The sequence below is a fragment of the Microcebus murinus genome, chromosome 21 (assembly GCF_040939455.1).
Source record: "Microcebus murinus isolate Inina chromosome 21, M.murinus_Inina_mat1.0, whole genome shotgun sequence".
Taxonomy (NCBI): Eukaryota; Metazoa; Chordata; class Mammalia; order Primates; family Cheirogaleidae; genus Microcebus; species Microcebus murinus.
The window spans coordinates 34,106,172-34,132,619 of record NC_134124.1 but is presented as its reverse complement, the minus strand read 5'-3'; the positions used below and the strand labels follow the sequence as shown (position 1 = coordinate 34,132,619).

Below are 26,448 nucleotides of genomic sequence, written 5' to 3'. Positions count from 1 at the left end.
CCATCCCTTTCAATTAATAAGGCAGGTTATGCTATCAATGGGTTACATCCTTAAACTGTGCTTAGAGGTAAAAAAATGTCCTAGTGGGGTTAGGGAAACCTCTCTGTTTTACTAACCATTTAGAACAATATTTAAAGTACTTAATTCTTATTCTATAGTATATAATTTTATCTTAGCATTATCTTTTGTTTTATTATGTAGTAGTCTATGACCATGCTAGATTTGATACCTAAAATCACTGCCTGCAAAGTAGGATGTGGTGTCACATGCCTGTAGTCCAAGTTACTCAGGAGGTTGAGGCAGGAGGATTGCTTGAGCCCAGGAGTTGGAGTCCAACCTGGGCAACATAGCGAGACCTCCTCCTTAACAAAAAAAAAATCACTGCCCGAAGGTCATATTTCTAAAAATTAATTTTTGGGGGATTTGTTTTATAGACATTCATTGACCATTGTGAGGTATCAGGACAAGTATTAAGACGTAGGTAATCTTTGAGGGGGAAAAAACACTCTGTAAATATGTATTCTTATGGTTACAACATTAATTTGATTTATAAATGATTTATAAATCAAGAATAGATTTATATTTTAACTGGCTTTTCTGCCTTAAAATACCATTTTTGTTATAATTGAAAGTCATTCAACAAATATTTCTATAATAAAAACTAAATAAAAATGCCGGCTATATGGTTAATAATAAATCATCCTTTTAAAGATAGACAAATAATTTCATAACATCACAGATAAAATGCCATCTTAATAAAAAACTAGTATTTTAAAAAATTATAAACATTAACTTTCTAAACTAATCTTTAGGGGTAGTCGTCACAAATTTTTATTTATTTATTTTTTTTTCTGAGACAGGGTCTTACTCTGTTACCAGGCTCTATGCAGTGGTGTCATCATAGGTCACTATAACATACTCAGACTCTTAGGCTCAAGAGATTCTCCTGCCTCAGCCTCCTGAGTAGCTAGGACTATAAGAGTATGCCACTATGCTTGGCTAATTTTTAATTTTTTTGTAGAGATGGAGCAACTACAGACTGGTCTCAAATTCCTGGGTTCAAGCAATTCTCTCAGCTTGGCCTCCCAAAGTGCCAGGACTACAGGCATAAGCCACTGTGCCTGGCCAATTTTTCATTCTTAAGAGATTGTCTTTCTTTTGAACTTTTATTGCCTGTTTGTTACCTAGATACTTTTGTCCAATCATCCTTTTCTTAAATAATCTGATTTGATCCTTATTGATTACATTGTGTTCAAACATACACTTGACCAAATTGAACTTTATTCTTGCCACAAACAAACCTGGCTATTTTGAAAATAAAAAAAGTTTGAAAAGTGTTAACTGAGTTTCATTTCCTGTTTATTGCATCCCTTCATTATACAAAAACACTACCTAAAAGTGATAAAATGCGCCCTTTAAGTTTCAGTAAAGACTTAAGTATAGTAAAAGGAAAAAGAAAAGCAAAATAAAGAAAGTAAAACCAAATTAACTACTTCCTTTTTAAACTAACCAAAAAAGTATGCTTCAAAACTTTTCAAAAAATTCAGATAGGAATAAAAATAACACTGTAGCATTGTTACATGGGATGGCTGTGGGAAATATAAGGGATCCTGCACTGGGAGATCTTAATCTGAAATTCCTTAAGATTGTATAATATAGAGATGGAAAACTGGTAGCCAGGCATACAGGGTTGGCCTGTTAAGTGTTTTTATGTTTTAGTGTTGTTTTTAGTTTTCAATTGGTGGCCAAAATTTAAAAATCTGAATTTCTGGCTTCTTTTCAGGGGAGAAATTTCAATATATCTGGCAACAATTGTACACACATACACATTGTGTTGAGGCTGCCCTCTTTAGACAGAGATGTGTACTCAACTTTTGGTTTCTTTCCAGTACCACATTCAAGTTTGCTGGTTGGCCCTCCCTGTAGGCATCTTAGTTTGTGATAGCTGATGTAGGGTATAATGGATAGGAAAGGGAGAGGGAGGCTCAAATGAACCCAGGTGTCAGATTCATGCTTTAAGAATGACTATTAATAGAATTAATGGTACTCACTAACAGAAATTTCCTTTAGAAAAGTGAAGCGGTTTATAACCAGAGAGAAGTGAAAAATGGCATTCTATATCGATGAATCAGTGGTTAGAATCAGGACGATGTATAGAGATGTGCTGGGTATGGTAGACAGATGCAAAGCACATGTTGCTTCCCTACCTTCATTTCACAGTTGCCATACTGTCTATCCTAGAGAGATTAGGTTGAAGTAAACCTTAAGAGCTACCACAAAGGCATTAAAGAAACGTCACAAAAGATCATCATGAAACAGTTATACTATAAGACTCTGACCTTCTCAAGGATACATGTCTTACCAAATTTTATGCCTCAATGTGTGGCAATAAAATTCATGAATGGATGGGTATGGGTGTAGAATAATAGAGTGGAAACTTGGTTAGCACTGCCTTGGTGATGGTGGGAGCCACAGGGCTTTTTCTGCACCAGCTGGCAAAGCAATCTTCCTTTTCCTTGCCCGCTGCCTCTTTGGGTCACTGTCCATCTGTTTTGTACCGACTGCAGTATATAGTTGGGGTATAGGATGACTGCTCTAAATCATTATACCTTGAGGATGGCCCCAGTGGGACTTACTGGAAGCTCAATTTGCCTCATTGCAAATGCTCAAAACATATATACTTTAGATTAGAAGCCATCAAACAATAAAGAGCAGATAGCTTTGTGGTTAAGCACTCTGAAGTTAAAAACATCTAGGCTAAAATTTTAGTTCTTCCACTTACTGACTTCATGACCTTGGGAAAGTTAGTCTTTTTGTGCCTTAGTTTCTATATCTGTAAAATGGCAATGATACTATACCTTCACAGAGATACTGTGATGATAAATCAGATGATGCATATATAAAGAGCTAGTGTCTGCACATAGTAAACACTTATATTTTGCCAGTATTATTTTTTTCCTAGAAATAAATACATAGTACATGCATGGATTGCTGTTAAGCCCAAGACTGCAGCAGTATGTGCAAAAAACAATTTTGTCATAAAATCTGAGTTTCTATTTTCCAATTTCAGTGTCTAATGACATATCTCTGGCTTCCTTTAAACCTTTAAATCCATGTTATCCCCAATCCAGTTGTGAATGTTCTTTTAGCTTGTTTTTGATATCTACTGCCATATTTTTTAGAATAAAATTGCAAATCAACTAGACTGAGCCAATGGGTTATATGGAGAGCCTATTTTCTATTTAAGTATCACTAGAAATGTCTTTATTAACATTGGAAATTCTGGCTAATTATTTTTTTTAAGATGATAAGAGATGTGACTATATTTCATCTGCTTAAGTGTTTTCACTATGACAGTCTTGCTAAGGCTCTGTAGGCCAAAGGCTCCACATCAGTTAAATATTCGACTGCACTTTCTCCTACTTAGTATTACGGAATGTTATCTTAAGTATGAAATATGTCTTGCACAGTATGTCAAAATGTTGAGCAATATCGTTTCAGTCTAAACACAGAAATGAAAAAAGAGCAGATGATTTCCCTTTTGCTGTAATTCACTTTGGGATGCATGTCATGAAGAGCACTATACAAAAGCAATTTTCATTGATTGACTGACTGATTGAGGAAAAGGGTGAATGTTCTTTCAGCTTACATCCCTACTGAAGTATGATTTTTATAGCTCCTGACAGCTCTTCACAATTTGTAGTTAAATGCCAGGTTAGCAAATAAGTAAATAAACAAAATAAAAAAGAGAAAATCGTAATTAGAACTTCTTTGGGATTTTAATACAGCTGAGTTGAGCCAAATAGATAAACAGATGAAGGTAAGACAAATTCAAATCTAACTGCTCTAATTTTTCCATGCAATAAATTTAGATTTTAATGACTATAATTGCTAAAAATACTTCAATAAATTAATTGCATAATCTAATCAGCCATACTAACAATCACATACTTCTTATACTTGTGGAAGGTGCTACTTTTTCTAGAGTAATTAGTTTTAACTGAATTTCTGATTTAAAGAAGCATTCAGCATGAGTGTTTTGTTCTTATAATCTCAAAAAGAATTGTTCATAATCTGAAATGCTCTTCTAATTCTATAAAACAAGCTCCTTCATTTACCTAATTTGGGGATATCATTCACTCTGTGATATAACTAAATGAATGCTGATCTGTGGGTTACAGATGCAAATACTTAACATGACCAGTGATGAAACTGAAAAAAATTTCACATAGAAATGTTATATTCCAACATCTATTGTAGCAGATCAGTGTCTGCTATTGATCAGTAGTAATCAGTAATCTAATCACTGTTACTTTGGTCTCCTCTTAAACTTTTAATTTATCCTTCTAATGGCATAAAAATACTTGGGGAATTTTTCCACCTTAATTTATCTAAACTTAGTTTTTCTCAATTGTTAAGTCAAAGCAATGCTGGTGAGGCAATAATTTTTACTTGAAATAGATTCACTTAATTACAATGGATCTTCACGAGGACTAAATTTTAATGCTTGCAAAGTTAAATTTGTTTGCAACGTATGAAAGATGGCTTATTTTGAGAACATTTTTTAAAATACTGAGAACCTAAAGGCACACAGCAGGTCATAATAAATACATTTCCAGGTGAGAAGCACTAAAATGCCTTTCCTAGGCTATTGTATACAAATGGAAAGGCCCGTAAAGATGTTGGAAAATCCTTTATGTAGGTTCCTGCTTCCTTTATTACAGAAGCTTGAGGAGATAACTTTTGCAATCTGGAATTGACATTCTTCATGCAGTTATGTATCCAGCAAAATAGGTCCAGGTTGGGAGGAAAAACAGTTCAAACTAGTAAATAATTGCAGTATCATTGCATCAGTTTAGTTTAAAGAGCTGACAAACCCTCTCTAAACTCCAAGCACAATTAGTCATTAGGGTCTAGTTTTTCAGCACTGTTAAGCAATTTGTAACCCATTCCTTTTAATAGGGTTAGGCATTACTTAACCGACACAGATGCCTTGAAAACTGAAACCTCAAGTTATAAAGCAGCAACCTTGTTCATTACCTTCTGTGATAGGCAAATCATCTATAAAAAACAGCATTTAATGGGCAACCAATGAATAATCAATGGCTCACTTTTCATCTGAGTGTGAAAATGAAGATAATCTAATACAAAGTCCCACTGGTAATAGGCTGAATCTTAGGTTCTGCTGCTCTTCAGGGCTGATTTATAAGGTCTTGGAAAGCTGATGTAAACAGATGATCAATGGGACCATCCCTGCTCATAATAACCCCCAACTGGCCCACTCCCTCTTTTCCAAGTCCATCCCTTCAGGCTATTAGCTCTGTCCAGCTAATTCTTCCCACTACTCCTGCCTGCTGCTTTTACTCTGACCATCCGTTCAGTCCAGCCGACTCACAAGTAATTTTATACGCAGCAGAGAGCGGGTGGAATTGATTTTTCACTCAGCGCTCTGTTCCCATCTGAATAATTATCAATTTTACTGCCTCATAAAGGGAAGAGTCAAAATTTCAAATCAATTCAAAAGAGCTTTTGAGATGACAGAAACTGTGCATAAGAATAGAGGTCAAAGTTGTCAGTGACCTAAGGAGATGATGTCAGATATTACTATACCCAACAGTTGACATCAGAGGCACTCAAGATGATATAACCTAGTGCTAATGCAAATCATATTTATGCTGACTACCAGAGACCAGCTATTAATATTTAAAATGCTATCTGAAAGCCTACATTCCAAATAAATAGAATGTATTCCACTGTTAATAAAGATATATCACTACTTAGTCATATGCTATAAAGTGAAGGATTACCAAGTATCATTAACACATAGAAATTACTTAAACCAACAAATGCATGGTAATTCTGAGTAAAGATAAACTTGATTGTCTCCTGCACATCCACATTACTTGCTCTGCACAGTCTGATGGTATTTTGTCTAGGACCACAGCCTATTGATTTTTGCTAAAATTTTCTACCAACCTAAAAGTGTCTGCCAAAGTTTATGGGACAATATTGTGATTATGGCTGGAGTGATTTGGTGGTGGACTAGTCGGTGGGGTTGGGGCTGGGTCTGACTCCTGGCCAATCCATGAATATTTATTTTCTTCAGTGGCTACATGGTGTAGGTAAGTTGTTTTCAACTTTCTCCCTGCAAAACATATGAGGGCTAAGACATACTCCCAAAATTACCAGTGGCTACTGCATTTGGGTGGGTGCGTGGGGGTAAGGTGCACTCATATCCTGATAAAAGATACATTTTGAAAAGGCATTCAAGGTGAATCTGAGATATTATCCCCACCTTGCATATCAGTGGTGAGAGGAGGAAGGACTTGGGCTTTTGAGCTAAACAGACCTTGGTTCAACTTTCAACTCCATCACTTTCCAGTTAATCTCACTGCACCTCAACTTATTCATCTGTAAAATGAGGATGATGATACCCACATTTTAGGGTTGTTGTGGGATCTAAATGAGAAGACTTCTCTGACAGTACTCCCCTCATATGTCACTCACTTGTCATCACTATATTAATCAAATTACCAAATAACTGGTTAGTTACTTGTCTCTTTGTCCCACATAACATTTAATTTTCTTATTTTTTTCCTCTTTTTGTGCACAACATTGTGAATGTAAGGACATTTTTTGAGGACAGAAATTATGTCTAACTCTTAATGGTTCTTGTACCTTGCATGTAATGAATCCTCACTACATGTGAGGTACCTCCATCTTCCCTTTACTATATTACCAACATGTAACAGTTCCATGGCTATACCAAATAGTTATAGGCCTACAGCCTTTTGCCTAGTTACATAAAATCTGAATTACATTTATCTGCCTCCACCCCCGGAAAATAACTAGTTAACTGAAACTTCACCACAAATAAGGTTTACATAATTTCATTTAAATATTAGCAACAAAGGATAGCCAGAAATCTCTTTCATACCATCTCATTCTATTTTCATCATTTATTTACATTGTGACATTTTCTGATTATTGTGACTTATTTGCTCACTAATGATCATGCAGCAAGACACTGTTGAAGTGTTTACATTTGTTAATTACAGACTGTTACAGATATAATTTGGCAAAAGAAAACAACCGAAAATAGTATGAAGATATTTTCCAAATTTAGTGGAATTAAGAAATACAAGAGTGTTGCTACAGCCATTAAAAAATGGTATTGTTCTTTTGAAATATTTCTGGCATGTATATTCATTTTTCATGTATGCTGTTAATTGTGATTTGCACAAGTGAGTTTTTTAAAACAATAAAACAATATTAAACCCTTATTAGCCAGTTAGAAAACACATTTGAAAATAAAGAAATTGTGGCTTTATTACTTATTAAATGTTCTTGGAAATATACCTAATCTATCTGAACATTGGTTTCCCTTCTTAAAATGGGAAAAATATCAATTATAATATAATGAATGGAAAGTTCCTAGCAAGTTGCTGGGCATAGACTAGGAGCCCAACAAATGGTAGTTTCCTAATGTAGCAGAGGATTCACAAGTCTAACTTAAGATAACATTATCAGAGGCTCCAGGAAAGAAATCAGAGGTTGTCTGTTTCTAGTTCCGGTTACATCCTATTTTTCTCAGGTGTCTGGAAAAACTATTCTCTTTTTTAATTCTAGCTTCACTGAGGTAAGATGAATGGCAAAGGGGTTTCTTGAGGTGAGTAATCCTGAGACCAGTGTCCTATACCACTTTTGGGGAAAATACTCCTAGACAATAATTAGTAAAAAGTCTTAGCAAGACTAATTGCTCTAAGAGATAATCGGGGACAGGATGGCTTCTTGGAAACTTTGCTTTTTAAGGTAGGTGAACAACTACCAGTTACCTGCTGCAGGACATCTGGGTTTTGCTGCATAAAATGTAATAGTCTCTGACCAGCCTGGGTAGCCTCTCCAACTCGAAGTGGCTTCTTGCCCTCTTTTGCTATGTGCTTGAAGAGGTAGGTGACGATGTAGTCTAAACTGGTACAGCAGCTGGAGGAGACAACTGTATCTGTATAAACAATAAATAAGAATTCATTTGCATTACTTAAGTATTTGCTTCATTTGATTATAATGTCTCCACTAAAAAAAAATCACTTTCGGATTCAAAGCACTTTTACCAAACTGTAAATTCCTTGAGGGCAGGGAATTTTCTTATTTCTTTAAACAAAGGGTCTATTACAGGGCTACGCCTAGAGACACTTCAGTAAGTAAATGATTCTCAGATTGAATTGGACAGAATTTTCCATTTGTGACCTCAACAACTTCTGTTCAGTTAAAGTGACTGTTAATAAAAGTATCTACTTAATGGAAAGTACTCTGCTTCAGAGGAAACAGGAGTCTAACGCCAAGCCAGGTGTCAAAGAGCTCATGGCTTAGTAGACAAGTCACTACAGCAAAATGCTATGTAAGAATGAGGGGACACACTGAGGATTCTGGGGGAGAGCTCACATTTAGATGGTGATCAAGGACAGCTTGGTGAAGGAGGCAACACCAGAGATGGGCTGCAAAAGATTATTCCATTTAGACATAAGGAAGGATATTTTTCAGGTAGAGAGATTAGCATAAGGCAACAGTGTGGTGCGAAAGGATTTTGGAGCCAGATAGCTCTGGTTTCAAGTCCCATCTTTTCCAATTACTTGTTGTGTTATTACTTTGAAAGTGCCACTTCATTTTTCTCACCATATGTAAAATATTTTGGCAGAGGTGAATGAGAAATAACAAGTTGTATAGTAATAAAAATACCTGATATTTATTGAGAGCTTACTATGTGTTAGTTACTGTGTTAAGTGCTTTACATGAATTATTATTTTTAATCTTCACAGCAGCACTATAATACTTACTGTTATTATCTCCATTTACAGGTGAAGACACTGAGGCTTAGAGAGACTAAGTGACTAGCTAGAAGACTGTGCAGCCAAGGTATGAAAATAAATGAGGAGCTAGACTCTGGATCTATATTCTTAACCACTACATTAAAATTAGGTATTTAGCAACAATACCTATGTAAATAGCAGACACACCTTCTTAAAACACAATGGACACTCAAAAATGGCAATAATTACAGGTTTGCCCTCATGGTAAAAAGAGGAGAGTGTATTCAGGGAGTAGACTTTTGGTTTGGCTGAGAGAATGTGTAGGAGAGTCATAAAAGAAGACTGACATAGTAGTTTGGGGGGTGGTTCTTACTTGAGGGCATCCAATAGTGGGGCTGAGACATTTACATTTGATTTGAAAGGCAATAGAGGTGTCATTGAAGGCTTTCTGAGCAAGTAAGTAACATGACAGAGCAACCATTTATTGAGAATCTCCTTTACACACTAAAATTACCATCTCATTTACTTCTAACAACTACTTTATATAGCATTATTTGCATTGTTAAATGAGAAATCTGAAGCTCAGAGATTAAGTAATTTATCCAAGGTCTAAGCAAAAATAAAAAGCTTTTTTTTCCTCCTAAAGCTATGGCGTTTGATAAATTGATTAGTTAATTTCGTATTTATCTCTCCCCACTAACTGGTTCACTTTGTACAAAAGGGAGCTTTGGTTTTATAATCCTGGGAGGTAACACATTATATAGCAGAAAATATCTAGGCCCAAGAGTTAGACACAGATTTGTTGAGTCTGCTTGCTTTTCTGTCACATTTCTGCATTTGAAATCCCAATCATGAAAGTAAATGGATTAAGTAACTTAACATCTACAAAGGCAAACAGGAAATAGATATGGTTCCCCTCACCAGTGAATAGCAATATGCTATCAATCATATGAAAATTACAAAGACTTTGCATAGATTTGGTGACCACATGCCATGCAGGTTGCATTAAAAGGCTCCAATCCACTGAGTCAGCTGTGAAAAAGCCAGGTAAACACTTTAGACACAAAGGTTGGAGCACATATCTTTGCAATAAAAGCAAGAACAGCTTCCATTATGGCTGATTTATGGTTGGGAACTTGGAAAAAGATAAATGTTATTTTAGGGTAGATTTAAAAGTGTGGAATCATAAGGATTAAGGGGCATTTAGTCAAAAACAAAATGAAGGTGCTGAGCACCGTGTATTATTATTGGTTTTCTTTGTAGCTCAAGCTATTACATGAGATTCAAATAAAGAAACTATCTGACATAAAGGATGTGCATAAGTCAAAAATTTTCATATTTTGTCCTGGTTTTTGGTGTTTCGAATCTTTTAAAAAGGATTACATCCATAATTTAGATAATTTTAGAAATAAATAAACCTAATAGGCATTTTGTCCTCCCTAGTAACTTGTTGTTTGGCATTGAAAACAACCAAGTGTTCCTTTTCTTCTGCAACAGTCTACACAGGAAACACATGCATCAGTAATAGCCCTTCTGCTCACTAAGACCCATCACCGAAAGCTGTGCTGAAAAGTTAACTGTATAGGAAGAACTGCTTAACTGAGAGTCAGGAAGAATGATAATGGGGCTGAGCTGAAATTTGGCTTCAGCTCAAAACTTCTCACTACAACAGAAGAGAGGATGAAGGTCTTGGAAAAGTATGGTCTGAAAGGCAATTTCAGAGACAAAAGGCCTATTTGCATAAAACAGTCGTTTTGTAAATAGGTGGGTCTAGGTTTGAATCTATTATTTTCTAGATTTTCACCGAGCTTCAATTGCACTTCTGTAAAATGTGCTTAATACTACCTACTTTGTAAGGTGTTGTGAGACATGAATAAGATTAAGTGTGTAAAGATTGTAACACAGTGCCCGACATACACTAGGTTTTCACTTTTTCACTTCTCATTTCTTTTTCTGGCTATTTCAATCCCTTGAACACTAATGCTGTCAGTCTACTTAGCTAATCCACAGCTCTCTTCTCTCTTTAGTACTTTTATTTTTTTGGTGGGAGAAACTAATGTACAAGGTCTCTAAGTTATAAATATTTTTTAAATGTTTCACTCCACATTATATTCATCCCATATATGCCATCCAATTCAAGAATGTGTTCAAGATAGCAACATATTCTCCTTTATTCTTTACATGCATTTTACTAATAATGAACTTCATAAGAAAAGACACAGTGGTTCCTAGCTGATCCAACTTTTTGCTTGCTCTCACCTCTCCTTGTTTAGTCTTTTAGGTTTAGAATGTACCATCATCCCTGCCATGGCTAATTTTAGAGGCCTGTCTTTATCAGTTCTAAAACAGCCACACTCTCCATCCATCACCCCATTTTAATTCTTTGTTTAGCACCTGTCATGACTTGATATTTTCGTGTGTGCGTGCGTGCGTGTGTTTGTTCACTTATTGTTATCTCTCCCTACTAGAATGCAACCCTTCATGTGAGCAGGGATCTTAACTGTTTTGTTCTCTTTGGTACTGTCAAGGTCTAGAATAGTTATCTGGTATATAGTATGTGCACAACTGATTATTATTGAATGAATGCATTGGGAGCCATTATTAAGAGCAGCTTTTTGTAAGCCCTGTGTTTTGTCTCTGTAAAAATATGGGAGTTCGGTGGGGGTGGGGCATGGAGAATGGATGAGTAATTAAAAAGAGCATGAAACTAAAAATGATAAGGAATGATAATTAACTAAAATTTTGAAATATCATGTTCAGAATATTAGTCAAGTCATTACTTTATCACTTACTTTTCTGTACCTCCTTCCCATTTTTTTCCCACTGAGGCTACAGTAGAACTGAAACCTGTCTATAACCCAAACAATACCAATAAATGCCTCTTTGCAAATATATCATTTTGGGGAAAGGAAAAATCCAAGTGGTTACTTTCAATGTTCTAAATAGTTCTCTTTCTTGAAGACACAGGGCACAATTCACCTGCTAGGGTTATCCAATGATTACAATGCCAATTTGCAATAAAACACAAGGTTGAAGATAAAATCACCAATATGTACAAGGAAAACCATCTCTACCAAGCACCTAGCTGTTAAAGCTATGACCCTTATCAGGTAGATCTAACATGGTAGTATGGTGAAGAAGAATGAGTTTTAGAGTTTAACAGACATCCTAGATGAAACACTTTAGTTGTATAATCTTGGGTGAACTGTTTCACTTCTCTAAGCCACAGCTACTCATCTGTATAATGAAAATATTATCTTTTAATTCATTCAATAAATATTTACTGAGCACTTACCAGAATGCTAGAAACTGGGAATAAAGCAGTGATTAAGACACTGTTACTGTTCTTCAAAAGCTTACAATTAAGTAGGAAACAAGGAAAAACAGTTCTCTTAGAGCACCTAACCCACTTGTGGTATGCAGATGGTTCTGAGAATGAAATGAATGAAGTATATATATGTAACACCTATGACAGCACCAGGCACATGGTATGTGTCCATGGTCATGCAAGTATTAAGTGGCAGCACTGGAACTTAAATCCAAATTGAGTACTCCATACATAATGCAACTTTATCAAGACTCCATTGACAGCCTGTTAACATGCAGATTCCAGGGCTTATCAAAATGATATGTTGAAAATAACATAGTTGCCTACAATTAATTAAAAATCTTCAAGTACTATTTTGATGTGAGATAAAAGAATGTGAAGTCAAACTGTAATAATAAAAGACTTCTGCTTATGTCCATGAAGAATTAACTGCTATGAGAATTTGCCCTTCTGCCATAAACAACTAGAAAACAGGACAAAATATATGAAACAATGGTTTTCAATTATTGTACAAGCAGTAGAGCACTATTAAACTAGAAAAGAGGAAAACCAATGATGTAATACCTATAATTGCTCCAGCTTACTGCCCAAAGCAGTTTCTAGGTTGCAGGCCAAGGAGAGGAAATACAAATAAAGCCAAGTGGTTTCACTGCATTGGAGAATAAAAGATTGAAATTTGAGGAGGCTGAAGCAGCTAAAACTTGTGGTACCAGAGTGTGGGACCTACAGAAGAAGACAGTTCTATAGATTTGCAAGGGAGTCCTCTCTATTGTTTATCTGAACAATGACCTGTGAAAGTATGGGAAGAAACTCCCCAAGGCTGGGGAAAGGATGCTATGAGAAACTGAAGATTAGAAACTGGGAATAGTTTGTGGAGAAACTTCATAATACATGGAGCATTAGAATGTCCTCATAGGGCTCACATCTTAGTAGTAGAGCTCAATTGTCCCCAAATAAAGGCTGCCATTTGATCTCAAATGAGTCAAATTGATCCAAAAGTTATTCAACTGCAAGACAGAACAGAATCCATAATCTTTAAAAAAATATATCAAAATCCCACACTGAAGTAAAATTCAAAATGTAAAATTCACAATGTCCAGCATACAATCAAAAATAACAAGGCAAAGTAAAATTCAGAAAATATGACCCATATGGAGAACAATAAATCCACAGAAGCTGATATAGAAATGACATTAGTAGATATAAATCTTATACATATGATCAAGGTTAAAGGAAAATATGAACCTGATGAGAAAAATGGAAGATATAAAAAAAGACCAAATTAGAACATCTAGAGGATAAAAATACAATATCTAAAATGAAAAAAATACAGGAGTAATAGCAGATTAGGTATTATAGAGGAAAAAAAAAACCAGTGAACTTGAAGATATACCTATAGGAACTACACAAAATGAAGAACAGAAAGGTAAAGAGAAAAAACTCCAGAGTATCAGTGAACTCTAGGAAAACAGTAAAAAGTATATAATACATATAAAATTAGAGTTCCAGAAGGAGTAGAAATAGAGGAAGAGAGGTAGACTGTGATTATTTGAAAGTAAACTGCAATAATATTATCTGAAGATGGTAAATGTAGATTGTAAATCCCTAGAGCACCACTAAAAAATGAAGAGGCATGGCTATAAATAGCAATATTGTAGATTTAAACTTAAACATACTGGTAGTTATATTAAATGGTTGAAAATACTAATTAGAAGGCAGAGACACTGAGATTTGATATAAAAGTATGACCCAGCTATATATTGTGTGTTTGAAAAATATATCCATGTCCTAATTCCCAGAACCTGTGAATATGTCAGGTTACATGGCAAAGAGGACTTAAGGTTGCTAATGAGTTGACCTTAAAATAGGGAAATTATTCTGGATTATCTAGGTAGGCCCATGGTAAACCCAAGGGTCCTTAAAAGTAGAAGAGAGAAGCAGAAGAAGTCAGAGTCAGAGGGAGATGTAGCTATGGAAGAACTATCAAAAAGATGTGACTTTGCTAGATTTGAAAATGGAGGAAGGAAACCAAGAGCCAAGGAATGTAGGTGGTCTCTAGAAGCTAGACAGGCAAGGAAATGAATTTGTTTCTAGAGCCCTTTAAAGGAATACAGTCCTGCTAACACTTTGGTTTTGGTCCAGTAAGACCTATGTCAGACTTCTGACCTACAAAACCATAAGATAGGCTGGGTGCAGTGGCTCAAGACTGTGATCTCAGAACTTTGGGAGACTAAGGTGGCAGTACTGCCTAAGCCCAAGAGTTTGAGACCAGCCTGGGCAATGTAGTGAGAACCTGTCTCTACAAAAAATTAAAAAAATTAGCTGGGCGTGGTGGTGTGCGCTTATAGTCCTAGCTACTCTGGAGACAGGAGGATTACTTGAGCCTAGGAGTTGAGGTTTCAGGGGGCTATGATCCCACAACTGCACTCCAGCCTGGGCAACAGAGTGAGACCTGTCTCTAAAAAACAAAACAAAAACAAAAAAGTATAATAAATTTGTATCGTTTTAAGGAATCAAGTTTGTAGTAATTTGTTATAGCAGCAAAAGAAAATATATGCTGTCTACAAGAAACCAACTTTAAATACAAAGAAACTTCTTTAAAAGTGAAAGGTTGGAAAAAGAGGCTAACACTAATCAAAAGATAGCTAGAGAAGTTAATAATATTAGACAACGTAGATTTCAGAGGAAATATATTACCAGAAATAAAGAGGGTCATTTCATCATGACAAAGGGGTTAATTCAAGGTACATAATAATCCTAAATATAAATAACAGAGCTTTAAGATACTTGATACAAAAACTGAAAAAACTGAAAGGAGACATAGTACAAATCTATTATTATAGTTAGAGACTTCAGCACTTCTCTTTTGCTAATTCATAGAACATGTAGACAACAAACAACTAACAAGTAAGATTACAGAAAATCTGAACATTATCGACTAGACCCGACACTTATAGAACACTCTTCCCAACAATGAAATACACATTTATTTCAAGTCTCCAAGGAGCATTCACCATATTTTGGACCATAAAAAAGTCTCAATAAATTTAAAGTATAAAAATCATTGAGTATATTGTATGACACAGTGGAATAAAACTGTAGTCAATCAAAGAAAAATATCAGAAATATCTCCAAATATTTGGAAAATAAGCAATGTGCTTCTAGGTAACAATCCATTGGCTAAAGTAATCAGCAGGGCAATTAGAAAATATTTTTGAACTGAATAAAATAAAAACAAAATATATCAAAATTTGTGAGGTGTAGCTGTACGAGTGCTTAAATAAAGCATGAAAGGTATATATTAGAAAAGGCCTAAAATCAATGATCTAAGCTTCTATCTTGAAAAAAAAAGACTAGAAAAGAAAAAACAAAGTAAAAAAGGAAAAAAACAATAAAGATCAACTTCTAGAGAATAAAAATATAATGTTAAATAAAAAAACAGAAAAATAATACAGAGAAAATTATTGAAAACTAAAAAACTGGTTCTTTGCAAGAAAATCAATAAGCTGGCTGGGCGTGCTGGCTCACGCCTGCAATCCTAGCACTCACTCTGTGAGGCTGAGGCGGGAGGATCGTTTGAGCTCAGGAGTTTGAGACCAGCCTGAGCAAGAGAGAGACCCCATCTCTATTAAAAAAATAGAAAGAAATTAGCTGGACAAGTAAAAAAAAAAAAAAAGAAAAAGAAAAAAGAAAAAAACAATATATAAAATTAGCCGGGCATGGCGGCACATGCCTGTAGTCCCAACTATCTGTGAGGCTGAGGGAGGAGGATAGCTTGAGCGCAGGAGTTTGAGGTTGCTGTGAGATGGCACTCTAGCTTGGGCAACAGAGTGAGACCCTGTCTCAAAAAAAACCCCCCAAAACAAAAAAACCTATAGTCAGAATAATCAAGAAAAAAAGAGAGAAGAAACAAACTGTCAATACCAAGAAAGATGGAAGGGACATCACAACCGTTCCTATAGAAATAAAGAAAGGGGATATTGTAAACAATTTTATGTCAATATTATTATATGAACTTTACATGAAAAGAACAAATGAAATGAAAAGAACAAATTCCTTTAATGGTACAAACTACCAAATACCACTCAAAATAATTGGAATAGCTATATAGCTATAAAAAATATAACTTGTAGTTAAAAACCTTCCACACAAAGAAAACTCTATGCCAGATGGTTTCACTGGAGAATTCTATCAAACATTTAAGGAAGAACTAACAACAACTCTACATTATTTTTTTGAGAAAACAGGAAAGGATGAAACATCCTCAGGCACTACACTGAGACTAAAGCAAGACATAGCTACAAGAACAGAAAATTATATAAGAACTAAAGAACGTCTGGGAGGCTGAGGCGGGTGGATTGCTCAAGGTCAGGAGTTCGAAACCAGCCTGAGCAAGTGTGAGACCCCCATCTCTACTAAAAATAGAAAGAAATTAATTTGGCCAACTAAAAATATATAGAAAAAATTAGCCGGGCATGGTGGCGCATGCCTGTAGTCCCAGCTACTTGGGAGGCTGAGGCAGAAGGATCGCTTGAGCCCAGGAGTTTGAGGTTGCTGTGAACTAGGCTGATGCCACAGCACTCACTCTAGCCTGGGCAACAAAGTGAGAGTCTGTCTCAAAAAAAAAAAATAAATAAATAAAAATAAACAAAAACTAAAGAACACATCACTATCTGTCATTAACACAGAAGCAAAAAATTGTATCAAAATTTTGACAAACCAGATCCAGTGATATATAAGGGTAATACATAATAACCAAGTGTGGAATGCAAGTTTGGCTTAATATTTGAATACCATTCAAGATGATTAACATTAACATAATCCATTAATAGACCAAAGAAGAAAAACCATAGGATCATATCAGTGGATGCAGAAAAAGCATTTGCTAAAATTTAACATCCATTTATGATAATACTCTAAGAAAACTATAAATAGAAAGAAATTTCCTCAACAGGATAAAAAGCATTTATGAAAAACCTAACATTATATTGAATGCTGTGAGACTGAATACTTACCCCCTAACATTGGAGATAAGGAAAAAATGTTTGTTATTACCACTTTGATTCAACATTATATTGTAGGTTCTAGCCAGTGTGGTAAGGCAAGAAAAAAACCATCCAGATGGAAAAGGAAGCGGTAAAACTGCCTTTATTTGGAGATATATCTACATAGAAAATCTTCAGAAACCTACAAAAAGCTACCAGACAAAATGAGTTTAGCAAGGTTGCAGGACACAAGGTCAATATGTTAAAAAACATCAATTGTAGCCAGGTGCGGTGGCTCATGCCTGTAATCCTAGCACACTGGGAGGCCGAGGCGGGTGGATCGTTTGAGCTCAAGAGTTCAAGACCAGACTAAGCAAGAGTGAGACCCTGTCTCTACCAAAAATAGAAAAAATTAGCTGGGCATGGTGGTGCATGCCTGTAGTCCCAGCTACTCTTGAGGCTGAGGCAGAAGGATTGCTTGAGCCTAGGAGTTTGAGGTTGCTATGAGCTAGGCTAACGCCATGGCGCTCTAGCTGGGGCAACAGAGTGAGACTCTGTCTAAAAACAAAAACAAAAACAAAACAAAAAATCAACTGCAACTCTATATGGCAGCAAAGAAAAATAGGAAACTGAAGTTTAATATCACTTACAATAGCATAAGAAATAAAATATTTACTTACAAATATAATAAATATATATGGCTCATAAATTCAAAACTATAAAAATGCTGCTGAGAAATAGTAATATCTACATAAATGGAGACAGATTCCATTTTCAGAGATTGAAGTATTGTTAATAATGTTAATTATCAAACAAAAAAACAAACAAACAAAAAAACTAATAATGTTAATTATCCCCAAATTGAGTTATAGATTCAATGCAATCCTAATAAAAATTCTCATACATTTTTTTTAAACAGGAGAAACTGACAAGTTGATTCTAAGATTTATATAAAAAGACAATGGACCCAGAATAGCCAAAACAATTTTAAAAGAAAAAAACAAAACAAAATTAAAGGGCTATACTACCTGATTTTAAGATTTATTATAAAATTAAACTGAAATGAATCATAGATCGAAACATAAGAGCTAAAACTATTAGAAAACATAGAAGAAATCATTAATGGCTGTGGGTTAAGCAAGGATTTCTTAGAAGAGGACTCAAAAAATATAAACCATAAAAAACCAATAAATTGGACTTTCTCAAAATTAAAAACATTTGCTCTTCAGAAGATACTGTTAGGAAAATACAAATATAAGTCACAGGCTGGAAAAATATTTGTAAAACATGTATGTGATAAACGATTAACATCCAGAATATATAACAACTCAACTCAGTGACAAAATAAAAAAACTCAGTTAAAAAAAAAGAGTAAAAGAGTTGAACACTTCACCAGAAGATACATGAATGGCAAATAAGCATGAAAAGATGCTCAAATCATTATTCATTAGTGAAATGCAAATTAAAACCAAAATGAGATTCTACTTCACACCCACCAGCATGACTAAGGTTAAAAGGATTGATAATAGCAGGTGTTGGTGAGTATATAGAACAACTGAAACCCTCATACATTGTTGGTGGAAGCAAAATGGTATATACACTTTGGAAAACTGTCTTGTCAGTTTCTTATAATGTTAAAAATACACTTAGCATATAACCCAGAAATCCCACACCTAGGTATTTAGCCAAGAGAAATAAAAAAGATTTATCTATCTAAAGACTTATATATGAATGTTTATACAGCTTTATTCAAAATAGCCAAATAATGGAAAAAACCCAAGTGTCCATCAGCTGCTGAATGGGTAAACAAACTGTAGTAATCCATGCAGTGGAATAATACTCAGCCAAAGAAAGGAATAAACTAAATGATTCTTAACACAACACGGATGAATCTCAAAGTCATTATGCTAAATGAAATAAGCCAGACAAGTAATTCCATATTATATGATTTCACTTACATATAATTCTGGATAAGGCAAACTACAGTGAGAGAAAGTAGACAGTGGTTCCCTGGGCTAAAGGTAGGGGGAAGGGATTGGCTAGAAGGGGGAATAAGAAAGCTTTTTGCTGTGATGAAAATATTCTGTATATTGGTTGTGGTGGTTCATGATTGTGTACATGTACACATTTGTCAGGACTCATTGAACCAGTCACTTAATATCAGTAAATTTTATTATATATAAATTATATCTCAGTAAAGCCAATTAAAAATAACAAACTGTACATCAAAATATGAAAAAATATACTTTCCCACGTATAAATAACAGTTAAAAAATAATCTTTCAGTTTGGGTTCATATCTTTTCCCCCTTTGTAGGATGGTAGTCTCAATAAGCACATACATTAAGAGACCATAAATCAAGTTTTTCCTTTGCAAACAATGTCCTTCATGATCCTTACCAAGAGTAGTGAGTCCCTCTGAGATAGATGTGAGAACATATAGGAGTACAGGAGGCTCTAGGTTGGTGATGAAGCTCATGTGGTCCTGGGTGAGACATTCCAGGAGTGGATAATAAGACTGGCTCAGTTTCCGGTATTGCTACAACACAGAGATATACTAAATGTCAACCCACAGGCAAGAAAAAGACATGTTACAGTCCAGTGGAAATTGCCATTTATAATACTGGAAATTGTAAACTTACTTAAACACGTGGTCAATAAATACATAGAACAAACGACATAATGAGTCCCAATCCAGCATTTAAAGGGGTTCTAATAGGAATCTGTTGATCTCTAGAAACCCTAATTTGAAGCTATAGCATGGTACCTTATTTCAATTTTGCTTTATATGGCTAGTACTTAAATGCAAGTGAAATCCCAGTATGACATTTAGAAGACTGTGTGAATTATTTTTCTGGACTGGAATACTGAAACACTGAACAGTGCTTAATGGTGGCTAGGCAACTTTTTTTTTTTGGTTTGTTTTTTTAAACACAAAGAAATTTGCTATTATAATAGGGTTTGACATCATAGTATTTATACCATGCCACTGTATTTATACAATGCCAACCTAGCTAACTAAATCATAATTTGGTAAAGGGCTTAGCATATACTATAGGCAAAAGATAAGTGCATGAGAAAGAAAGCTGGAAAATCTCAAATGAAATCCAACCAATATCAAGAAGCACAACATTCATAAGATAAACCAGAGGAGTACTGTGAAAAGTGAGGTTATGACCACCTCCATGAGAATCACTTGGGGTGCTTGTTAAAAATACAGTTTCCTGATACCCACTTCAGATTCACTGAATGAAAGCTCTAGAGGGAAGCTCTGAAATATACACTTTGAATATATATGCTAATAGAGTCCTATGCACCCTTAAGTTTGAGAATTAATGAATTGGGAAGTTTGCTTGACTATTAGGAAAAAGGTGAGAGAAAAATTCCTGAAACCATACCAGTTTTCTAGGTAGACTTGAACTATAGTGAAGAGTCCCTCAATGAGGTGATTGTAATATGGCTGATTTTACCTAATTTTCTATTTATAACTTCTATCAAACAAGCATAGCCTTCAATGAACATTCTATTCTACTACAAAGAGGCTTCACAACTTTGGCTTGAGATGTGGCCCAATTAAGATTAGTTTAGAAAGGTAGAAGAGGGTACACTAGTCCATTAGAAGGTCAAGGAGCATTTCTCACACAGGCTAACAGAGACTTACTTGTTAATCTTACTTGTAATCTTGGGTGGGAGCAGGTGGGAAAGGCTGTACTAAGCCTGACCATGAATCTGGGTATGTTACTCAATTAATTACAGCAACCATGTTGGACACATATTGGATTGTGTGTAATCTGGCAGACATGTTTTTAAAAAAAGTCTGATAATGACACAGGTCAATGGAGGAGCTGAGAAATTTGAATTTCCAACAAGCAACTCAGGTGTTTCTGATGAGTATCAAAGTCTGAAGATTACTGACATAAATCATAGAAACTAGATGGTAGAGCAGAAAAGGGACCTAGAGATCTCTCAGTTTAATCCAATCATTTTAAAAGCGAGGAAATTAAAGCCTGGAGAAATATAGGTGATTAGTGAGAGACACAGCTGAGACAATATGCTAGGTTGCTCAACTTGCAGTTCAGCACCTTGTTCACTGCGCAAGAATTTTAACGGAAAGGAAGGCCAAACATCAGGGGAAGTAGAAAGAGTAGAATAAAAGGAAGAGGAAAATCCTGCAGCCAATGCTGTATTTTCTGCTCCAGGAAACAGACTGTTTTTGAATTATGAATATAGTTGTAAGTAATCAGTTGAAATTGGTAATTATATTTTCTCTGTATGTAGAACCTGGAGCACTCTGGATGACCAATTTGTCAGAAGGTGGTAGCTGCAGCTTTCTAAACTGCACATATTAAATACTGACAGCATAGTTGTCCAAATTCTGTAAGTTAGAGCAAGTAGGCTGTCTTAAAACATAAAATGTTCTGGTGCTATTCTAACTCCCTGGGCTTTATTATAATAATTCCAGGCCTGTGGTGGTGTTACTTCACATTTTACACAAAGACTCCCATGATGCACGGTTGCTTACTAGCAAGTCACTGTGGGACACTGACAGCAGCATTTTGACAAAGGCCTGAAGTACATTGTCAAAATGGTTGTCCCCATACAACTTGAAGACGCCAAAACTGACATAATTTCCACACAAGGCAGATTTGAGAGCTGAATAGCAGATGGAGATGCCCTTGAGTTTCATTGGATAAATCTGATCTTTTGAGAGGCTCCCGAGGGACAGGATCTGATTACCTGTTGTAGGGTAAAAGCAGAAAGAGAAAGTGACATAAGTAAATGTCATTTAAAGCAGTTATGGGGCACAATAACATTTTTACTTTACTGTTAATATATTCATTTCCCCCAGCATTGTTCCAAGAATTGTACCACCCATTGTAATGAAAACTATAAATATATAAGGCAGTTTACCTGGAAGTACAAATGACCCAAGGAAAAAAATCAATCAAGGACACTGGAAAAGCTCTACATTTTTATCTGCATGGTGGTTACATGGATGTATACAGAGATATATACAAATTTATTGAGTTGTACCCTTAAGATTAGTTCACTTTATTTTATGTATTATCCTTTCAATTAAAAGTTTTTAAAGAGCAGGCTAAAACTAAGCCAAGAGAAAAAGATAACCTGACTAAAATGAAAATTACTCTAAATTCTGAATGAATTTTTAATCTTTTTATATGAACTTGATCTTCAGTAACTTCACATTTAGGAGCCTCACAGGTTTGGTGTATGAATCAAGTGAAATAAGACACATAAAAATTCTTGGTACAGTACACAATAAATACTACTTCCTTGGATCCTTCTTTAGAAGATCCCAAGAGATGATTGTTTTAAAACTGTACTTAAATTCTGTGCTGACCACCAAAAGAAAAAGAAATATTTGTATAATCACCTTAAAATTTTCTGTAGTAGTTAGTATTTACAATTAACACTTTGTTTCTGAAATGTGTGCTAGTAAAGGCATGCTACTAGGTAATGCCTGAGAATGTTTAAAAAAATACAAAGTAATGCATATTTCTTAGCTCTTTTTCCTGTTCAAGTGAGTACTGCTTCTAAAATTGAAACTAAATTCAATTTGTAAAATTTAAAGGTATATTGTAGTGGTTTATACTGTGTCAACTTGGTTAAATAAGAATTAAGTTTCCTAGAACCCTGTACAGTTGTAAGGCAGAATTGGCCAAAAGAAATTAGTGTGAGATTTAGAAGGTGGAAATGAAGTAGCTGCCATGACTTTCCGAAGGTGGTTGTAGTGAGAGGCGGTGAGAAGAAGATACAGATACGCTGCTGGGTTCTGGGTTGTCCTTATTCTTTCCTGCTATAGAACTATCAGCCCTGCTGACCAATGACCCTAAACCCAACACCGAATACTTGGCAGCAAACTTACAGAAGCAGCAGTCATGAATGAGCGACAGCCTTCCACTGACTTCTATACCACTACACCTCCTATGCTTTAATGGTCTCTTTCTAGTAGCTGAATGTACCTAGCTTCTAGAGTTTCCTGAAAACTCCAACTTGTTCCTTTAATGCCATTATTTCAAGAGGGATGATCAGTGATGTTTTTCCTGAACCTTCAATTCTCCCCTTTGGACCTATTTCCCCATCTTTGCCCAAGACTGTACAAAGTCTAATTTCTAAAATAAATTCTCCATTCTGGCCGGGCATGATGGTTTATTTCTGTAATCCCAGAGCCCAGTTTGAGACCAGCCTGGGCAACACAGCATGACCTCATCTCTACAAAAAATAAAAACAATTAGCTGAGTGTGGTGGCATGCACCTGTAATTCCCAGTTACTTCAGAGGCTGAGGCAAGAGGATTGCTTGAGCCTGGGAGTTCAAGGTTGCAGTGGGCTATTATAACAACACTGTGCTCTAGCTTGGGCGACACAGCTCTGTTCTCCTCGCCCACTCCCCAAATCTCCATTCTGTAAGTATTTTAAGTATTTATTTTTCTTTCTTCTTCTTCTTTAGAAATGAGGTCTATTGCCAGGGCTAAAGTGCAGCAGTGTCATCATAGCTCACTGCAACCTTGAACTCTCAGGCTCAAGCCATCCTCCTATCTCACTCTCCCCAGTACCTAGTTGCTGGGATAATAGGTGCATTCTGCTATGCCTAGCTGATTTTTAATTTTTTTGTAGACAGGAGGTCTCCCTATGTTGCCCAGGCTGGTCTCAAACTCCTGGGTTCAAGCGATCCTCCCACCTCAGCCTCCCAAAGTGCTGGGATTATAGGCAGGAGCCACCGCTCCCACCCTTCATTGTTCTTTTAAGCCTGACTGGTATGTATGTTATGGTAACCACATATGCTCCAAGGGGTTTAAAAACACAGATACTATTAGCAGAACATGAAATACAGGACCATCCAGGGTGAAAGTTTCCTTTTTTTAATCTGTTCTATGTATATAGGGTATATCCATATACATATTTCCTCTGTGCAGCCTTAGAAGCTCATGTGGCTTTGCTTATAATCTGTACATCTGAATGACAAAACCATTTTCTGGAAGGCTGAAGTCTATCCTGGAATTTACTCAATACCAAATTCTGTACCTTCTTTCATAATCTCATCCTAACTTACCTCAGAGAGATATAATAGTTCCATAAAAATTCAATTCAATATGACACCATTTATTTAACAGCTACTATATGTGAGGTGCTAGGATCAACAAATGAATAAAATAAAATCTCTACTCTGAGGCACTTCAGTCTGGTTGGGGAAATCTATCTGTCAATAAATAATTCCATACAATGTGACAAATGCTAACAGAGAGGTATGTCAAGATGTTATGGGAATAGAAGAGAATGACTCTGCTTGGGCAGAAGGGCAGTGGGGAAAGGCATCACAGAACAGTTTTGTTTAAGGATCAATTGCAGTTTCCCACATGGACTTGAGAGAGAGGAGTGTATTCTGGGTAGATTAAGTATAAAGGCATAGAAGTCTAAGAAAGCAGAGAACTGCAGGAGAAGGCAGTTCTCAATCACTGTTTTTCTACCTTTGCCTCAAATTCAACTTAAATCAAGGTAGACATTTTCCTATCTTCCCTTTCCCAAGAAAGAATAGCACTTTGTTGATATGATGAAAGAGCTAGGGTAATTTTGGAAGGCAGGAGGTGGTTCATACATTTTGTGTTTGTTGAAGAAGCCATGGTCAAAGGGAACAAACTTTGGGGGCCTTTTTATGTTGATGTCCTTATGGGGAAAGTAGAGACCCTATATTCTGCAGCAAAAGATGAAACAGGCAGACCAAAAACTGTCTGATGGAAAAAAAATTATAAAGGAATAGATAATCTCTCATCAAGAAGCATTAATTATTTAGAATCCCAACTTTTATCTTTATGTTAAAACTGCAATGTGGCATACATGTCTTGCTTTTGGACTATGTCAAATACATCTATATTAATGGTGTATTAATATTATGACCTTGCAAGAGTAGAATAATTAAATACTTTTAAAATAGGAAACTGTATCTCATTTTGTTTGCTCAAGTGCCTTGGCATTCCATGGTCACTATAAAAAACTATGGAACAGAAGACTTCAAGTCATCATTTATTCACTCCAATGTGGCTTTATTCAATATGTATTATTCAACAAAACTTACTGAAATTGGAGGCCCTGCCCTCAAAACACTTAAAATCCAAAAAGCATAAAATGTGAGTTAGACTCACATTAGTATAAACACAAGTGATAGAGCTAAGGTTTGCTTTTGATGTTCCTCTCTATGTATGATAACCTTCCTTGTCTTTCTGGCTTTATCCCACACCTAGAAAGTCCCAACTTCTTCCTTCTCAGGATTTCTTTCCTAAGAGGCAGACCTATACTGCACTGATAGATAGCTAGGAAATGATGTCATCATCAGGTTGGCAGCCACTGAAACAACAGCTGCCACTTTGGTACTATTGTAGCAGCATAAAAGGATACTTTCCTTAATGAAATAAAACAGACTTTCAAAGGCTAGCACCAAAACGAAAATCTCTAATTGCTTCCCATTGACAACATCTGCCATAATTGGGGAAGGGGAAAAGACGTACTATTACATCCTCAACACTAGACCTGGGTAAGATGGATGCTGAGGCTATGCTGGGGTTCAGGAGGAAAGAATGCAGTAAACTGAATGATTAACCAGGCCAAAGACAATGATGGGGAATGGAGGTACAAGTACTATGTAACTGCCATTCTTATTCTGGTACATGTTGTAGTAGTAGTATAAGAAATCTCATTAAATAATAAGGGAAAACAACTGGGAAATAAGCACAGAGTGCTCCTGATATAGTTTGGCTTATTAGAAATATTTTTCTCATTAATAGCTTATATGAACTGCTTAGAGCTTCCTCCTTCTTTTAATTTTTTTAAATTTTAAAAAAATTTAATCTTTAGAATTTTCTTTCTTTTTTTTTTTTTAATTTCCCCCTGTTTAAAAGTTTGAGAGCTTCCTCCTTCTTTATCTCTACTTTATGGAGAGGACCTTTTGTTGTTATTAGCTTTTAACACCCAGAAGTATCTTTCTAGACAACTGTCAAGATCTAGATTTAGAGACGGATCTATCTATCTATTAAATATCTATCTATCTACCTAAAGATGCAAAATCCCCTTTTCTGTTATCTGAGATCAACTTTCAGGTCTATTAACATATTTTTTTTTCCTCCCGAGACCCTTCCTTTTCCTGGAGTAACTGACTCCAGGGTGTCCTCCTCTTCTGAAGAGACTCCCCATACCAAGGAGGAACAATGGCCTTCCTTCACAGGCCTCAGCTGGAGAACTACATACAAAGGTAATATTCTAAGAAAAGACAAACATACAGTGCATAAGGTAGTGATTAATAGTGTGGGATTTTGAG

At 35.6% G+C, this 26,448-nt stretch overlaps 1 protein-coding gene across 4 annotated transcripts in view; it reads right to left on the bottom strand.

Annotated features, from left to right (window-relative positions):
* The window catches only part of RANBP17 (RAN binding protein 17), a 361,100-nt gene that overhangs the window by 22,613 nt on the left and 312,039 nt on the right, over positions 1-26,448 (bottom strand). For all 4 annotated transcript variants that reach the window (XM_012756963.3, XM_075996284.1, XM_012756961.3 and 1 more), the window contains 3 exons: positions 21,642-21,856; positions 19,520-19,658; positions 7,836-8,002 (listed from right to left, as the gene is read on the bottom strand). In XM_012756963.3, the coding sequence (XP_012612417.2) occupies positions 7,836-8,002; positions 19,520-19,658; positions 21,642-21,856 (521 nt within the window). The remainder of the gene's footprint in view (positions 1-7,835; positions 8,003-19,519; positions 19,659-21,641; positions 21,857-26,448) is intronic.